The sequence below is a fragment of the Ahaetulla prasina genome, chromosome 1 (genome assembly GCF_028640845.1).
Source record: "Ahaetulla prasina isolate Xishuangbanna chromosome 1, ASM2864084v1, whole genome shotgun sequence".
NCBI lineage: Eukaryota > Metazoa > Chordata > Lepidosauria > Squamata > Colubridae > Ahaetulla > Ahaetulla prasina.
Genome location: NC_080539.1, coordinates 182,684,465 through 182,703,324, shown reverse-complemented (window position 1 = coordinate 182,703,324; position 18,860 = coordinate 182,684,465). Strand labels below are relative to the sequence as shown.

At 35.1% G+C, this 18,860-nt stretch overlaps 1 protein-coding gene across 6 annotated transcripts in view; it reads left to right on the top strand.

Annotated features, from left to right (window-relative positions):
- The window catches only part of PCNT (pericentrin), a 95,014-nt gene that overhangs the window by 22,552 nt on the left and 53,602 nt on the right, over window positions 1–18,860 (top strand). For all 6 annotated transcript variants that reach the window (XM_058184335.1, XM_058184329.1, XM_058184318.1 and 3 more), the window contains 9 exons: window positions 3,270–3,491; window positions 4,310–4,458; window positions 6,878–7,104; window positions 9,781–9,971; window positions 12,377–12,539; window positions 13,797–14,009; window positions 14,694–14,923; window positions 15,106–15,225; window positions 17,840–18,067. In XM_058184335.1, the coding sequence (XP_058040318.1) occupies window positions 3,270–3,491; window positions 4,310–4,458; window positions 6,878–7,104; window positions 9,781–9,971; window positions 12,377–12,539; window positions 13,797–14,009; window positions 14,694–14,923; window positions 15,106–15,225; window positions 17,840–18,067 (1,743 nt within the window). The remainder of the gene's footprint in view (window positions 1–3,269; window positions 3,492–4,309; window positions 4,459–6,877; window positions 7,105–9,780; window positions 9,972–12,376; window positions 12,540–13,796; window positions 14,010–14,693; window positions 14,924–15,105; window positions 15,226–17,839; window positions 18,068–18,860) is intronic.

The window sequence follows — 18,860 nt, the reverse complement described above, 5'->3', positions numbered from 1 at the left end:
TTTGATACATATAAACAACAGTTTATATGTAAAATTATATATTTTTAATATAATTTTATTTATAGTTTTTTCTTTGACATACATAAGTGAACAGTGTATTGTCTGGGCCAATTTACTTTATACACAGTACTACTACTACTACTAATGCTATTTAGGTATACATAGTAATCTTTCAACTTCTAACATTTACGTATATATAGTTATTATGTAGCAGTATACATAATATTTTCTCAATTTCTAATCTCTACCTCTATTTTCTAATACTTAATAAAGCAAATCCCATATTAAGAAGTATACTACATCTATCCATCATCTCTTGCCCTTTTTAGTATATCAACTCCTATTGACTTTTTGACAAATCTCCCATGCTCCTTCCTTGGGATCTTGTATCCCCTTACGTCACTCACATTTAGTCTAAATATTTCATCTGCCTCTACGTCTACCTCTCACTGTTGAAACTCTAGAACACCCATCAATAACTCATTACTTCTGGGAGATCTTTCTCTTTGTCCTCTTCTATATTTTGACCTCTTAAAGAGTAATCTACCTGTTCTATTTCAAAAAAAAATTACTATCTCTTCTGTATCTTTATCTGTTTGTCGATTTATCTCCTCTATTCTTTCCTCTTCTCCTTCTAATTTATACTCTATTTTCTGATATATTTTTTTGTTCATTTTTTATTGTCATTTGCTGAGGGTTTCCTAGTCTCACATTAATATCAGGCCTCAGTTTCTTCATCTCCCTATGGTTCCTTGTCATAGCTTCCTGAATACATTGAAACTTCAATAGTATTTCTTTTTAAATGTATTTGTTTTTCCCTGCTATAACATTTTGTTTTTATCTAATGGGCTAAAAGTTACTCAATCCCAAATCCACCAATATCCCAATTGTCCAGAACACCAAAAAGCCAATATTAGAAGAATTTGATCAATCTTGGAACTGTTCCTCAGAATCCACAATTTTTATAGTCCTTGAAATCTGCCAATTTACTCCAAGTATCCAAATTTGTAAAAACTATTTTTGCCTCATAAGATGTTTCATCAAACAATATTTATAATCCAGAATGGCCCACCAAATTTCCCCATGTTTCATTAATCCACAAAGTCAAATGTTCAGTTTCAAGAGCAATTCCTATTGTTTATAATCCACACTACTTTGAAGATCTTTAAAAGGCTCACCAGTTAATCCCAAATAGCCAGAAAGCAAATAGATGTAGAACAAAAAACAAAAAGATGGGTTTTTTTGGTGTTGCTTGCCTTTCAGTTTGTTTCCCTTCTTATCAATTCTGTCTTCCTGTCAACGTCTTTTTCAACCATGTAGTAGTATAGTATCTTTTTTCACCAGTAGATGGCATCCCAGCTTCAAATTCCAGCAATAAAACCAAGGGGATTGTCAAATGATCAAAAGGCCCATTTTTCTTTATGCAATTTCTTCCAGTGTCAAACATAATTGTCAGCAAATTAAAATAACTTTTCACAGTACTGCGAGTTCCAGTCTGGTCTTCCTATATTTTAAAACTTCATAGTCTTCCATTAAAATTTAATTCCTTTTTTCGATCTATAATCTATCTCCGTGTGCTAACTTGCTGCTTTCTCAGTGCTTTGGAGAGTCAATCTTTCAAAAATTCTTTTACTTGGGGCTGAGTTTCTAATATAGAAGTTGAAAATCATTTCACCCAGCTCCAATCCTCTGTTCATGAACCGCTCCGGCTCATTAGTATTTCTTCTTCGGTTGCCCCAGCTTCGGTGCGGCCATAATGACCATCTCTCTTCTTCGTTGAGAGGGTGCCTTGGATTGAGCGGGAGAGTCACTGCTCTCCCGCGATCAGCAAGAGGTCCCTCCTTTCTTCGTCATCTCTCCAGGGTGACTTTAGCCCCTTAGGCCTCATAACAAAGAAGGGTCAGCTGGGATTCGCAGAGTCCCGCTACCCATGACTGTCTCGCTGCAATACCAAACCAGAAGTCAAAATTACCCATTAAGGAATTGCCTAAGGACTACCTCAATTGGTAGTGACTCAAAGGTTAAGCTTTGTCTACTACTGCTGTCCCTTTTCTTTGGAATGCTATCTCCAAAAGGCATAATAACTCATAAAATATCTCAGAAGAGAGGCTTTTAACTGAGAACTTAAATTGTTAATTTTAATTAACAATGCTGTTAATTAAATGCTGTTGGTTTACCTGGTTATTTTAATTACAATTTTAACATCTTCATTTTATATTTTATTTTTCAATAGCAGTACACCCAAATAAATATGTAGTAGTTGCTATGATTTAAACTTTATGACTTTATAAAATATGGGTACCACCATCCATAGTACAGGAATTGGTTTCACAGCTGTTTCCCCCCCCCCCCCACTACCACCATTCTAACTTTGAACAGTTCTTAAGTGAGAATTTTGGGTTAGGACTTCTCATATGCTAAGTATAATAGCATTGTTGTCACTACTTTCAGTTGGTTCATCATTTACTTCTCATGTTAGATTGCCATAACTAAATCGAAGGTCACCTCTCCTAGTTAGTTTTAAAGTCTAGGTTCTGAGTTTTCAGAAATTTGGGTCTCTGTTGCACATGAAAGAAAAAAATATATGTAAGATGTAATTGCAGATTTCCTGACCATCTTAAACATGTTCTATCTTAATTTTTGTGATTCTGATTATAATAGAGATTGCCTTTGCTGTACATGAACTTTGAGCCATGGTAGTGCAGTGATTAGAATGAAGTCTTACAGGCTAACTCTGCCCACAGCCAGGAGTTCGATCCTGACTGGCTCAAGGTTGACTCAGCCTTCCATCCTTCTGAGGTCGGTAAAATGAGGATCCAGATTTTTGGGAACAATATGCTGACATTTGTAAACTACCCAGAGGGTGCTATAAAGCACTATGGAGCTGTATATGAGTGCTATTGCTGTTGCTGTTGCTATTGCTATGAAGCAACTAGTTGAAAATTGGGGCCAAATTACGGTTGTCTGGAATTGTGCAACTTAGATCTGGTACCTTAGTGGTAATTTATCACTAAAATGTAGTGAACCTACATCTATGATAACGTGCAGACTATTAGAAGGCATAGTGACATAAACTATAAACCATTGCATTGTTTCAAGTTAGAACTAAACAAGAAGAATACTTTGTAATAAGCTCTAAATTATGTTTTAATCTGTAAGTATAGTGGGAAAATTATTTTAGCTTTTGCTGGATGCAACTTTTTGTTTCTTTTTATTTTCAAAGATGAACAATTTATAATTTGTGATTTATTATCTTTGATTCTATGTAGGAAGAATTGACTGTTGCGCTAGAAACACAGAGACCTTTGTTTGAAGATGAGCATTATGAAGCCCTGGATGTTTTGCAAAAAACAATCCTCCAAATGGAAGAAGAACATAAAAGAACAATACAGGGCTTTCAAGATCTTCATTTGGTGGAAATTGAAAAAGGAAAAAAAAAAATTCAGCAGCTTCAGAAAGAATTGGAGAAAATAAAGTCAGACAAGCAACAGGTGAGAAATCCTTTTCGAAAAAATAAAATTGTATTTCCATTTGGATCTCATTTTGTATTTTGCTATAACTTGCAATTACCTATTTAAGAAACTATAATAGAAGTGGTCAGTTTTGCTGCTCTTACTAACTTTTCAAAAAAAAAGTACAGGTAGAACTTGACCTAAACTGAGGTTTATGACATTTTTTTTGCAGGAAACCAGTGTTTACTCCTGGTTGCCAGCAAAACCTACCCATTGTGAACAGTGGATTTGATTTATAACTGCAGTGTTCATTTAATAACTGCAGTGATTCACTTGACAACAATCACAAAAAAGGGTCTTAAGATCAGAGGTAGTGATGTAGTGACCCACTTAACAACCAGCATGACTTACTACTGTAATTCCAATTATAAATCAAGTTCTACTTGTACTTTTTTCCCCCAAGAAAAGTTGGTAAGTTAGTGCTTTAAACCTTTTTCAAGTTCCAGAAGGAAATTTTTCTTGTGCATATGTCTGTTTTGCTATTGTACAGTCTTAAAAATATTGCCAGAAATTCTGGCTCTATCTATTCCAGTAATATTCTTACATTGAACATGCTTGCAATTGTTCTTGGAAACTAATTTTAAAACATATGTGAACTTTGATCACAAAAAAAGTCATTCACTCAAGCCTAAAGCATAAATGTAGATATATTCCAATATTTTTGCTATCTCCCAAATTTCCATAACATTATTTATCCAATTTTATGTGGCATCAAAGTGCAGTGAAAATACAGGATAGCTGCTTATTTGTCTTAGCAAAAATTGATATTTATCCTCACTGTTCATTTTTTTCCACAGTTGGAGAATGAAGTATTTTTTTTAAAGAAAGAAATGGAAAAGTCCAATACTGAATTAAAAAAATTATATCCACATGAGACAGAGAATCAGGAAGAAAATATTCTTATAGCCATGTTGAGATCTGATATTGACAGTTACAGGAATGAAAGGTTTGAACACTTGAAACATTTTGGAGTACATTTTGTATTATATATAAAGTAAACAAACTGTGAACATGTATACATATTTTGTATGTAGATGATTTAGTCTTATTTGCAAAGAACCCAAATGATTTGAAGTTAATACTAGCTTGTTAAATTGGATAACTTGATAAATATCAAGTTATTTATACTGACAAAAAAAATGGAATTAATAATTTCAAGTCATAAATAAAAGGAAAAAATAGAACATGTATACTATATTTTGGTATAATGTGTACTAAACTTGGGGAAATTTATATTGCATACAACTATTGATAGAATTATATTGGGGTATATGTGATTTGTGCAAGAAATGAATGTTAAAATGGATGTGGACATGGACAAACAAAAGTAAGTTGAAGTGAGTTACTTAAAATGTGTCTGGCAAAAGGAGAGAAGATCTAGAATGAATTAATGATCAGTATAGTACTACTAAATGAAGTAATTTGATCATATAGAAAAAAGGAATGAAGATCAGATTGCAGAACAATGAATAGCATATATAAAGGAAGAATTAGGGAGATGTCAAGAAAACCAAGAAACTTGTAGCTGGATAGCTTTAATGACATTCAAAGACAGGAAATTTAAAGAAAAAAAAGGAACTGATTTATGGATGTGTTGGAAGAGAGGATTGTTCAAGAACAGAAAGGTATAGAGAGAGTTATGAATGGTGTTGGCATCAACTAAATCTAATAAAAAGTATTTTTGTTGTTATATGCATTTAATTTCTTGTGCTTATTAATTCTTACCTTTAATACTGCTTACCCTGAAGGGGAGTAGTGTGATCGGCAGGTATGTATAATAGAGAATATTAAAGCTAATGTATTTGTCAACAATAAGACCAACTTTTAAACATTTTTAATATTAAACATTAGTAATGCAACACAATGTAATAATAATTTCAAAATTGTTTCAGAATTTGTAGGTAATTTGTAGGGAAATTACAATATATGTTAATGTATAATATTTAACATAACTTTTGTATAAACACTATAACGTAAAACTTATTAAGAGAGATGGCCTGATTATTAATATTCTATTCCAGAATTATATGAAATTTAGAAATAAAAAAACTTCTTTAAATCTTTAATTATATGATGTAGATGACCAATATGCCATTTTTAAAGATGGAAAGGGGTACTTAGAGATTACAGTGTATTAGTGTTTCTTCTAATATAAATACATTGGTAGGAAGCAGAGACTACATTAGTGAAAGTTGCAGAATCTGATTTAGCCCAAGTAAAATCATCATATCATTTTTCTGTTCTCTCAGATCTTCAACACAGTAAACTGTTTTGATGGTATGATGGATGGTTAGCATTAAAAACTTTAATTTAAAAAAATAAAAAAGTACATGGATAAGTTAAGTGAATAGTCTAACGAATAAAATAGAGTTGGGTGGAATTCATCTCATGCCTGTCAAGCAGCAAGGATAAAAATACAGTTGTGTGACATAGTAGTAGAATGAATAATCACAACTATGTGAATACCCAAAAATTTAAGAGGTGATATAGTGAAATTAGAATTTACTCTTATCAGCTCTTTGTCACTGCTAACCAGGGGTGAAATGCTTCCGGTTTGGACTGGTTCAACCAAACCGGTAGCGATGTCGGTGGGTGGTTTGGAGAACCGGTAGTGACGGCAGCACGAGGCTCCACCCACCTACCCGGTTGTTGTTACTTCCTGGTTTTAACCAGGAAGTAACCTGTTTTTTACCTTCTGCACATGAGTAGAAGGGTTTGCGCATGCGCAGAGGGTCCCTGCGCACGGTACATGCCCTTCCGAACCGGTAAGGAAGGTAAGTAGATTTCATCCCTGCTACTAACTACAAAGCTTGCATGTCCTTACTGATATCATATATACAGCTGCTTTAAGTACAAATACCCTGGAAAAGATCCATGGTGAAAAGTATTCCTGTATATCTCTCCTCAGTCTGCTTCCAAAAATCTTTAAGAATAAAAGATGAAGCTAATAAAATTCTATTCTAATTCTAATTTCCTATTGTTTGAGAGTGTCGTGGTTTCTGGAGACAATCAATCTAGGGACCATAGTGTTAATCTACTAAATGAGAGTTTTTTTCCTTGGTCCAATTTTGAAATCTTGCTCAGTGTTTTTCCAACTGATAGCCTAAACACTAAAGAGCAATAACTAATCTCTATGGGATAGTAAGCTGTTATAAATCAACTGGTAAGGTGCATAAGCCTACTTTGACATTACAAGGAAAGGTGCACGTTTTTACCAAATGGAGAAAAGGAAATTTTATGCTAAAGGATTGAGTAGTAATAAAATTAAGATATATAGTATGCTTAATGGAAGTTATTAATAGGAAGAAGAGGTAATCAGTGGAAATGGCAAACAGAACAATTCAATCTATAATGTTTTGTTGTAGGGATAAACTACAAGAATCTTGTCAGCAGGCTTTGAAATTACTTCTGAAAATGGTGCAGTCCACAAAAGATATGGAAGATCTTATCTGCAAAAAAATTGGCCTTTGTCTTGATGACAGCTTGGGATCCGGAGAGTCACAAGAGATCATATCTGAAGAAACAGTACTTGCACACCCATTGAAAACAATAGGGAAATGGAAATTAAAGAAAAACAATAGAATTTGCCAAGGTAAATAAGTTGAATAGAAAATAAAGTATTTGACAGAATTCTGCAACCATGTTCTTGCTGTCTTCCATAGCTTTGCTGTACAAGTAGTCTTTGTTTATCAATCATTTGTTCGGTGACTGTTCTAAGTTATGATTGTGCTGAAACAAAAACTTTTCTCAATTACACCTTTTGTAGTATTCCTTACTCGTGATTGCCATTATATTCAATATGCATTGTCCTATTCCTTCCCTGTGCCCGCCCGCCCCCTTGCAGAGAGAGATTGGAAGGAAAGGGATAGCAAGAAAATAAGCTTCTTTATTCTTCTACACATTGAAGGCAATGTGATTGAGTTATCAGCCCTGGGCACACTATACATAACAGTTTATAAGTACTCTCTTAAAATCTCTTTTTGACCAGTCTCTCCACTCTGCAAGGTTGTGGGGCGCGGGGTAAGCAAGAGCTTTGTGTAGGCAGATTATCATTTGCCTAACCCTTTCCTGCTGTTGGCATTGCTCAGGATGTGTAGAAAAGCAAATAGCTTACTCTCTTGAAATCTCTTCCTCTCCAATCTCTGCTCTGCAAGGGGTTCTATGAAGAAAAACAAACCATTTCTATAGGCAGCCCCTTTTCCCAGCCCAGTTGTGGTTAGGTGATTTCCCACTTAGCAACCACTTTACTTTACTTGGCAGAGCTGTCAGCCCAATTTTCCCAGTCCTGGGAGTGCTAAATGGGTGTTTAATTGCTGTCAATGAAAGGAACCCACTGTTGCAAATTTCTGTTGCTTTTGTTCTTTTGATCACTACCACTGAAATCCCTTGAACTGCCTTTCCAAATGACAAAAAGAAAGAGAACACCCTCATTATTTTGCAGTTTTCTCTGAGCGCTGATATGAGCCAGGATGTAGGATACAAATGAAAAGATAGCAATGGCAGAAGGAAGGAAGAAGTGAAACTAGTCAGAAAAAATATGACCTGAGAACAAAAACCAGTCTTTGATATGAGGATTATGTTGATTGTTTTTTTCTTTCCCTGGAATATATTATAGTCTTTACTAGACCCTGTTCAAATACAGCATTACTGTAGGCAGGCAGACAGGCAGGCAGCAGAACTTGGACTTATATAGTCCCACTTTTATTTCTTCTTTGCCATATTAAAAATTTCAGATTTATTTGAATCAGCTTTGTAGGCTTTTACAGTACTGATTGAGAGGTCAGGGTATGTTATATAGACTGTAGGAAGACAAGGCCTTAAACATCAGTTTGGATGTTAGTTTAAGCAGTGTATCTAATTTTATGTTTTTTTCTAAGTTTGCATGCCACCCACAGTAAATTAATCATTTAATTAATTAAAATGATTAGCTACAACTAATTCATATTCATCCTGGGTTGAAAAAAAAGCAAAGATATCAGTGGCCCATAAAATAAAAGCAGTATCTGATCAATACAGATAGTCCTCAATTTAAAACCACATCAAGCCCAAAATTTCTGTTGCTAAGTGAGACATTTGTTAAATGAGTTTTGAATTTTGCAAACCTTTCTTGCCATAGTTGTGAATCACTGCAGTTGATAAGTTAGTAACAAGGTAGTTAAGTGAATCAGTTTCCCACTGATTTTGCTCGTCAGAAGTTTACAAAGGGTGATCACATGACCCCGGGATACTGCAACCGTCATAAATATAAGTTGGTTGCCAGGCATCTGAATTGACCATGAGGGATGCTGCAAATGGTGATAAGTGTTAAAAATGGTCATAAGTCCCTTTTTTCAGTGCAGCTGTAACTTTGAACCGTCAATAAATGAATTATTGTAAATCAAGGACTACCTGTATGTACATGTTAGCCACTTAATGCTAACTCATAAATTGTCCCATTCCCATCTCATTTGCAACTTAATTGCTATTGATTAAGTCCGATGGGAAGAGATTTCTTCCATTGGACAGGGGGAAATCATAGACCTAAGCTAAAAGAGATGCAGTTAATCTTTCCCTCCTAGGTTCATCTTTCAATGACTAGTCAAGTGCCTTCTAGTAAGTCCAGCTATCATTCTCAACTATAGTTGGTCAATACATAGAATTTTCTTTTACCAAAGATTCAATTTATTCTCCATCAAATATTGTAAACCACAGAAAACAAGAAGAAATGAAATTCTTCACATGGCCATGAATTTTATTTGAACCCTTTAAACCAGATTTTAAGGAACCGTTATGAAGGTCTTCATGATTGAGAATGAGAAGTAGCCATACCTTATATGGGATACTCCTGTGGGGGCATAATTGGACTTTGTCAAAAGTTTTACATTTGGAATGTGCAGAAAGAAACACTGGGGGATAAAAAAAGCTACCAAGCAATATAATAAATATATACTAAAATCAATAAAATCCAGTCAACACCAGTAAAAATTAAAAACATCTGCATATACAGTTTTAAATAGTAGACATAAAAATACTAAGAACAACAAGTAGCGTAAAACAAAAAAGAATCTCTTAATATTTTAAATGCAGGAAAGTTATGTGTAAAGATACTCTTTTAAAAACTAATTCTATTCTAAATGCTGAATTATTTTCTTCACAGTGACAGTTCTGTAATAATTTTAATTCAGTTGAATTGTAACTTGGTTTATAAAATTCTATTAGCAAAATATAATAAAATGTTGTTTTTCTATGTTTTTTAAACTTACATTTTAAAAATCAATTTATTGAACAGGTGAAGTTCCTGATCAAACACTACTGGAACACAGCTTTGATTCTTTGGAATTGAGTGAGCATTTATGTGAAAGTATTTTTGAAAATCCAGAACTTATATTTGAAAATGAAGAGAGGATTAAAAAAATTGGCCGTTGTTTATATATCACTGTGGAGAAACTGCTTGATATGCTTGCTGAATCAACCAAACAAGTAAAATACTTTTATTTAGTTAAGCAGTAATTAAATCTTATATATTAATAGCATGGGAAACCAGGCAGTGCTGAAGGCCTATTCTTTTATACCCATAGAGGGAAGGAACTGGAGATAAATTCTTGAACTGATATGCTCTGTTATGTATAGTTCACATGTTATTGCATCTCAAACAGTCTTTAGTATAACACTTTAAATAAAGATAGTCCTCGCCTTATGACTATAATTGAGCCTGGAATTACAGTGATAAATTGTTATGGTTATTAACAGGCACCCGTATGACTGCCCTGCTTAAAGACCACAGTCCCTGCTCTCTCTTTTGGGGTTGTTAAGCAGACTGCGGTGTGCCTCAGGATGGGAGTGGGTTCTTGGGAGACCCGGCATAGGCATAGGCCCACAATGCAGCATCTCTCCCAGCTCATACGTAGTGTGTGCAAGGCCTCCCAAGGCCTCCCCAACTCCTTAGGCACCCTTGCACTGCTTCCCACCCCATTGGGACCCATAGGCCTTGAGCTTCCTCCCTATCCCATCACGCCTTGCTCCACTTACCTCTTCTGAAGATTACCTTTCTTGAAAGAGCATCCAGCCAATGTGACACTGGACCTTCCTACAGAGCCACCTAGAACTATCCCAGAAGTGGATGGCATTTTGGAAGTGGGCACCATTCTCAGGATCTCAGGAGGGTGTGATTTCCAAAGTGGAGTAAGGCATGACTGAGTGGGGAGGAGACCCAGAGCCTCTGGGATCTGGCAAAACAGAGGTGGGGTGGTGATAGATGAGTGGGGCAGTTGCAGTGTCCTTGTGGTTGTTCAGAATGGCAGGTGAATTGCCAAGCACCCAAATTGTCATAATGTGATTGTGGATGCACTGCAGCATCCATAAATTTGAGTACAGATTGCATGTCCCTTCTCTGTGGGGGCTCTGACCCTGTGGAACGAACTTCCTCTCGGACTTCGACAACTACCAGACCTTAGGACCTTTCGCCGCGAACTTAAAACCTATTTATTTCGTATGGCTGGACTAGCTTGATTTTTTATCTTTAAATTTTAATTGACTTTTGATGGGTTTTTAAAATTTAAATTTTTGTAATTTTATGGGGGTGTATGTTATTTTAATATTTGGGCAAATTTAAATCAGTTTTTTAAGGGTTGTTTTTACTATTGTGTATGTTTGTATTTTATCTGCCTGTTCACCGCCCTGAGTCCTTCGGGAGAAGGGCGGTATACAAATTAAAATATTCTATTCTATTCTATTCTATTCTATTCTATTCTATTCTATTCTATTTTTCAGTATTTTTGTAATTTTGAACAGTCGCTGAATGAATGGTCATAAATGAAACAAATAACTACATGCTCAGCAATATGATTAAATAAAACAGTGAGAGATCAATGTAGCTTTGTAAAACATAGCAAGTAAAAATACTCAACATTACTAATACTTTTATAGACATTCTAAAGAGTACAATTATTGCATGGCACATCAATTGAGAATTCTGAGATACATGAAACCCAACTATCATTAGTCAGTATCTCAATCATTATTGAATAATGCTTTGCTATATGATTAAATATCACTTATGCTTCTTAAGAAATTGAAATTGTCCATTTAAATTGTATTAAAACTCCAGTCCACTAAATATATTAATAGCTTTACTTTATTTTTAGTAGTTTAACATTTTCAAAACTGGCATTTTATATATAATGATAATTTAACAGATAAATTAAACATTTGTATAATAAAAACATTATAGAATTTATTTCAAATAACATTCTATAGTATAACATAGAATTTAATCTTGGTGATGGTTCATAAAACCCTAGAAACCCTTTTTTCTGCTTTAAAAAGGAAGCAGGTGGATACTTATATTCTTATCTTACCAATACTCCAAAGTCCAAACATGACACCATGCCTAAGGCATTATTTTAATTGTGACATACACACCTGATGCTCAGTCTCCCAAGATCACAACCTGCAGTTTGAAACCCCTGATATATATAAAATTTTCTACCTAGAAATTGTTTTTGTGTAAGAAAAATATGTTTTCTTACAACGGGTATAGATGAAACTTAACTACAATTTAATATCTTTCCTTTGAAGGTATCGTACTTAAATTTAAAATAGGTACAGAATGCTGATGTGTTTATGTTACTGACAGAGCTAGGATTTCTTATCCTTTCTTTCATTGGATTCTTGGGAGGGGGCAGGTAGAAATCAGCTTTCTAGATATATTTCTTGCCAATAAGCATTAGGAATTGTGCTACTATTTAGTCATTTGCCTCCAAATTTTGATAATGATCTCAGGTGACAGCTGTAACAGGGATTTGGGGACTAGGTGCAATCTAAGACTTCAGATTGCCTCTCAGAGTACGTACTTTCATTGTCTTTTAAATCTCTTTGTTTGGAAGCTGGAGGAAATGCACAATATCCATACTAATATTAAAGAGGAATGCAAGAATAAGAATTGGGAGGCATGCCAAATGTTTCATGAACAGCATGAATTAATGGACTGTTTTAATGAAGAGAGTAAAGTGCAGAATCAACTTGTGTTAGAGCTTCATAAAGCAAAAGGTAAGCAAGCTAAATTTCCCAGTAATGGATCATGGACCTGGTCACAATTACATGAAGAGGAGGAAAATTCTTAGCAAGTAGAGAGCCATAAACATTGAATAAATACTGGAATTTTGCTACTATAACAACATGTTTTTCCAGTTGCTAAAGTTTTCACTATTATATATAATTTCATTCATTCTATTCTTTACTGCTAATCCTCATAATTTGACAGTAGAATTCAGTTAAAAATTTAGGTACAGTAGTAAAAATCAATTGAGTACTGGATTATTCCTGAGAAATAAGATCTATTAATTTGTCAATAATAAGATAGGGAAAACATGAATTCTACAATTCTTTCTGCCACCCTTTACCAGAAGTGGCTATAAGAGGTGAGGTGTCAGTACTGTTTCAGAATAACAAATTAGTACATTGCATCTATGTATGCCAAGGACTTGGAATGTGGACAATGGGAAGCATATATTCCAGCCTGGCTCATGTGATCAGAGAGAAGAGACTTAAAATGGAGCAGTCAGCAACACTGAGTAGCTGCTTAACTACATTTGCTATAGGAATGCACTGATATACTTACTGGAATGGTTTTCCCTGCAACTTACAACCAGATCCAGCCCATTTTAAAATTTGATATTTGCTCAATCTGGAAAAATAGAGAATGCTTGGATCACAACATCATTCAATGTTGGATGATGTAAAGTCAGAATCCTCAATTGAAATACTAATAATGACGCAAAGGGTTAAATATGGAAACTTAATGGAAAGGCAATAGTTATTGGAAAAGACATTAATAACTGGAAAAATTTAAAGCAACAGAAAAAGAAGCCAAAATGTTTAGAGAGCTGTCATTGATAATGTAGGTAGAACAACCAATGACAGACATTTCTGATTAAATTACATCCATCAAATTAAAAGAAGTCAGAAATAAGTAACAACAAGAAAGGTTTATGGGAGGAGTATTTTGATTATGGTGTTATAATATTGCAGAGGATAGTATATTACACGGGGGAGAAAAGATTCTCATGCTATGCTGATTATTCTGCCATCTGGTGCTTTAACTGTATGGTGCTTTAATGCTGATATAATTAGAATAAATGGTAAACAATTACATATAGTGAAATTGACATTTTAAAGACAGACTCCCTGCATATAGAATCCTACACAGAGAATGTTACAACTAGCAGTTAATATATTACTATTTTGTATAAATTCTTTTAGTGTTGTTCAATAAGAATTCAAATATTATTCTGCTTTGAGTTACAGGCCTCATTGAAGGTTATTTAACAGAAAGACATACTTTGGAAGAAGCTTTAAATCTTAAAGAAGAATCTGAGCATCGCCTTGTTGCAGAATTGGAAAAGCTTAAAGCACAGATTCAGAAGTTAACCCAGCATAATGCAAGATTTGCAGAGGAACAAAAATTACTAATTAGTCAAAATAGAGCTTTGGCTGCCAACGTGGGAGAGAGAGAAGTTGGTATGAAATGAAATATATAATGCCATATTAAATACATGTAAATCTTGGCTGGAGAATAAAACTGTTGCCAGTGTTAATGTAATTTTCATTGTATTTAAAAGTCTACTTAAAACAAAAGTAGACAGTAGTATTTATGTTGGTTAAACTGCAGCACAAGTATTATTTCTAACGGTAATATTTTTATTAATGACTTTAAAAAATGAGAGTTCATGTTTCTTGAAAGATTCATTTGCATTGTGACCCGTACCATACAGACATGATTATACATGGATCTGGAGAGAATGAGGATAATCTTTTCACAAAAACTGATTGAAATTTGGGGAAGCTATGGTGAAGTTTTCATCTCATTAACCCCCTCTTTTGCCCCTTATGGGCTTACTAGCAATGATGATAGGCAACAGAGTTAGGTGGCTATGACCGCCACTTTAACTTCCCAAAATCCTCCTTGTACGGTTATATTACAGAATATTTTCAAAGAAAAAAGTAGCTAGACTCCTATTCCCTGTATTACATGCAGTCAATTCTGGGCCTTGCCAAGACAATGTTAGATGCCAATCTGAGTCATAATTATAATTCTAGTGTATTGAAAAAAAGATTAATTTATGGTACATAACTAATTTAAAAATATATTAATTTTGAAAAATGTTATGTTTTTGGTACTGCTGTTTTTCCTTTATGTATTAGAATTAATCAAAGAGATAGAACGTCTAGCAAAAACAAATTTGGAATTGCAGTGTCAAGCAGAGAAAGATTGTTCAAACTTTAATGCACAGATGAAAATCTTGGAGATTGAACTTGAAGACCAGTTAAACAAAAATCAAAATCTAGCTGCAATGGCATCTGAAGTTACTGACCTAAGACAACAAATGGAAGCTCTTGAAAGACAACTGAAAAATCAGAGAGATTTCATGGATGTAAGAAAAACATATATAAAAATTCAGAATATTTTTTTTGCTAGCACTCGCAAAGTATACAATTATGCTAATCTATGAAAAAAAAATCAATGTTAAAAATTAGTAATTAAATGATTTTGATTTGGTTTGAAATCTAAAATAAATTCTAATATCTGCAAAGCTAACTTTCATTTTCTTAACAGAAGCAAGCTATTGAAAGGGAACATGAACGTGATGAGTTTCAGGAAGAAATTCAGAAACTAGAAATGGAATTAAAATTTATAACAAAATCCCAAGCTTCTGGAAAGTCCAGAACCTATCTGGTGAGTAAAATCATTGAATATCAAAACTATTTTTAGTGTTAGCTTACAATATAAGTATTTCGTTGGCTGGGTAGCCTTGTGCTTGAAGCAAGCATTAAGAGAATCTTTCAAAATAAAGAAGAACGAATGTTAGAAATTGAATATGATCTGCTTTGATTGTATGCAGGCTAAATAGGAAAACTATGCTCTATTACAATATGATATGGTGTTCCAATGAGTTCAGTATGAATGTTTTGTTTTACACCATTTTGTTGATGTACCATGGGTACCAAAAGATTTTAAAAGATTTAACAGAGAAAAAGTAAATTCAGCTACATTGGCAGAATTGAAGCCTCTCAGGACACAATTTTAGTAGATTTTCCCAAATAAAAGGAAATTAATTAGAGGCACTCAGGGGAGAAAGGGAAACTTTATAGACTCACTCATTTCCTCCAATTTTCTTTGCTGCTAATTGCAATGAATAAATGAAGTCTGATGACTGCTTACTGACAGACCCAGGGATAGAAATCAAAGTAGCGTTCTAATGCCAGTCTCCCAAACTTTTTATGGAATCATTTTATGAAATTTGGCAGTCTACAGTATATAGACTTTATCAAGATCACAACCGGCTATAAATTAATCAGTCAACTTGATTCACTTTCCCCATTATGGAGCATTTAAAGGTTCCTGCATGAAATCTTTACAGGTAATCCTCACTTAATGACCCTAGTTGGGACCAGAATTTTCATTGCTAAGTTATGCGCTTCTCAAGCGAAACTTCATATGACTGTACCATTTGGCAGTTTCAGTATGGAATGGGACAACTCACCACAGGATAATTCAACAAATACAAAATTTAAATTAATTTTAATGGAACTGTGGCAAATAATAAAATAAAGTCAATCCAGAAATACAAGGGTTAAAATAATTTTGACAAAAACATGCTCACCAATTATAACTGAATGAAACAATTAAAACAGCATTGAATTGTCCTATGGCAAGTTGGCCATAGTGAGTTGGCTGCAGCACGTTGGCTGTGGTGAGTTGTCCTAGATCGATTTCAGTAATCCCAGTTACTATTGTTAGGCCAGAATCATGCTGTCATTAGACCAGAACCTCACACTTCTCCTGCCCTGCCATTGTTGCCTCTGCTTCAACTCTTCCCACCTGCCTATTTCCCCCTTTTCTCTACTCTTTTGGCCACCCTACAGTCTGCCATCTTTGCTGTCCCTGCCACCCTATGCTCTTTTTACACTACTGGTGTCCTGCCCTTTGCCATGCATGGTCCACCAGCTTTGTCTTTTTCCTCCCACTGCTGACAAAGTGCACATGGCCTGACTGTTTATAAGGCAGCTGCTAGCTACATGCAGATCATTGGAGATCTTGCAAGGGCCAACAGAGGTCATGAGTGGTTAAGCAGAGACTGCATACAGATTGGTGGAGGCCATAGATGTATGGAATAATGTTATTCAGTGCAGGTAGGGTGCTATAGAGTAGTGTTGTGGTCCGTCAGGAGCCTATGGAGCTGGCAACAGAGTCGGACAGTGATGAAGCTGAGGTGAGGCCAGGGCCATTGGGAAGTGAGGTGCGGACTCCAGAGCCTGCAGAGACTGATAGTGAGGCAGAGGAACAGGAGGAGCCTGTTCCTAATGCACGTATGAGAAAAGCTGCCAGAAGGCAGAGCAGCTCAAGCAGAGAGGACAACTCGGGAGTAGGGCCAAGAGATGGTTGGCTTAAAACAGACCAGCGTTTCAGCTTTGCCGGAAAACAACGTTGTAGCTGTGTCTTCTGCTTTGTCTACATCTTTGTTTTTGTGGCTTCTGGATGTTTGCCAGGAAAGGCCTTTGGCAGTTTGCCCAATTGGACCAAGGTTTGCAAGATAACTGAGGAATTTGTGTTGGGAGGCATTTGTTTTACTTTGAGTTGAACGACGCTGGGAATGAAGTAATTCCCAGCTGTTTGAATAAAGTTTGTTTGTTTTTCCACGGACCAAGGTTATTACTCCCTCTTGGGCTTGGGTCACAACAAGTAGGAGATTCAAAATAAATTAAAAATTTAAAAAAGATTATGATCCCCAGCTGACAGGGTAGATCACATGTTGCTCCTGCTATCTTTTTTGATCTCCCTGATCTCATACTCCATAAGGAGTTCCTGGGGGGTGGATGGGTGGGTGGCGGGGGAGAGAGAAGGTAGCAGGAGCAACTGTGATATTCCCTTCAGCTTCTCCATTGACTTTGGAAGGAAATACCACAAATGGCAATCACATGAGTGCAGCTTGCAATGTTGTAATATAACACCTGACGTCTGGATCATATTTTTTTAATTTTATTTTATTAAAATTTTTCTCTTAATATAACATAGAAATAGAAATAAAGACAATGGAGAAAGGGGATAGAGGAGATAAAGGAGAATTTTTTTTAAAAAAAGCAGAAAGCAGTAATTTCTGACTTTTCAGTGCAATAAAATACAATACATAATAAGGCTCTAGAATCAACTTTTTAGTTATATCAATAGTACCAGCTTTTGATTTGTAACAGCTTTTGATTTGAAACATTAGATTAATCAAAGTAAAAATATTAGGAATCTGGTGATTATTTTCTTATCGTTTGTGTGTCTTTTGTATTTGTCTTTATAGGTAGAATCTCTCCACAATGAAATAAAAGAGAGAGTGGATGATTATAACAGGCTTTTTACAGAAAAAGAGCAAATAGAGAAACTCCTTTCTGCTCGTAATGAAGAAATAGAAAAGCTGGAAGGACAGGTCAGGGAGTTGCAATGTCTGAATAAGGAGATGGCAAAGAATGTTGATAAATATATGCAGGAACTGGAAAAAGTGAAAAAGACGGAAATTGAATTAAAAGAAGTAAGCTTAATTTTGTAATTTTATATTTTTAGTAAGGGATTTGGAATTTATACAGGACAGCTAATAACTGAAATTGTGTGCTCTTTTCAAATATACAAACTTCTCAGTGAAGATGGGAAAATGCAAACAGATAGTAAAGAAAAATGCAGCTACTCAACTATTTTGGTTTGGTCTACTAAGAGGCATGGGTATGTATTTGGCAGCATTGTGAGGAGCAGGAAAAGGTCTGAAAGCTCAACACTGATTAAAATATAATCAGGGAATATCTGTTTATTTTGAATAAAAGGTAAAGGGGGTCTCTTCGGATTTTACTTCACTAGTCATTGCCAACTAAGGGGGAACTTCTCATCTCTGTTTTAAGGCCATTGAGCCAGCATTGTCCAAAGATGTTTTGGTGGTCATATGGGCAGCATGATGTCACAGAGTTCTGTTACCTTCCCACCAAATAGTTCCTATGTATTTCAGATTTGCATGTTTTCAGACTGCTAGGTTGGGAAGAGCTGGGGTGAGGACAGGAGCTCACCCTGTCACATGGTGCTCTGCTCTCAAACTTGGGCTGCCAGCTTTCTAGCTGTCAAGCCTAGCATCTTAATGCTGAGCCACCATGGCCCCCTTATTTTGGATAGTTTTTTGTTTATTAATCTTACCTCATTTTTATTATTGGTAACTTTCTTGATAGAGTGTAAGAATATATTCTCATCAAGGTTACCCAAGGTTTGACGGTCATCCCAGCTGCTCAGGTAAAGCAAGTAGGTACCTACTGTGTTTTGGGTAGATACTTCCAATGGACAAT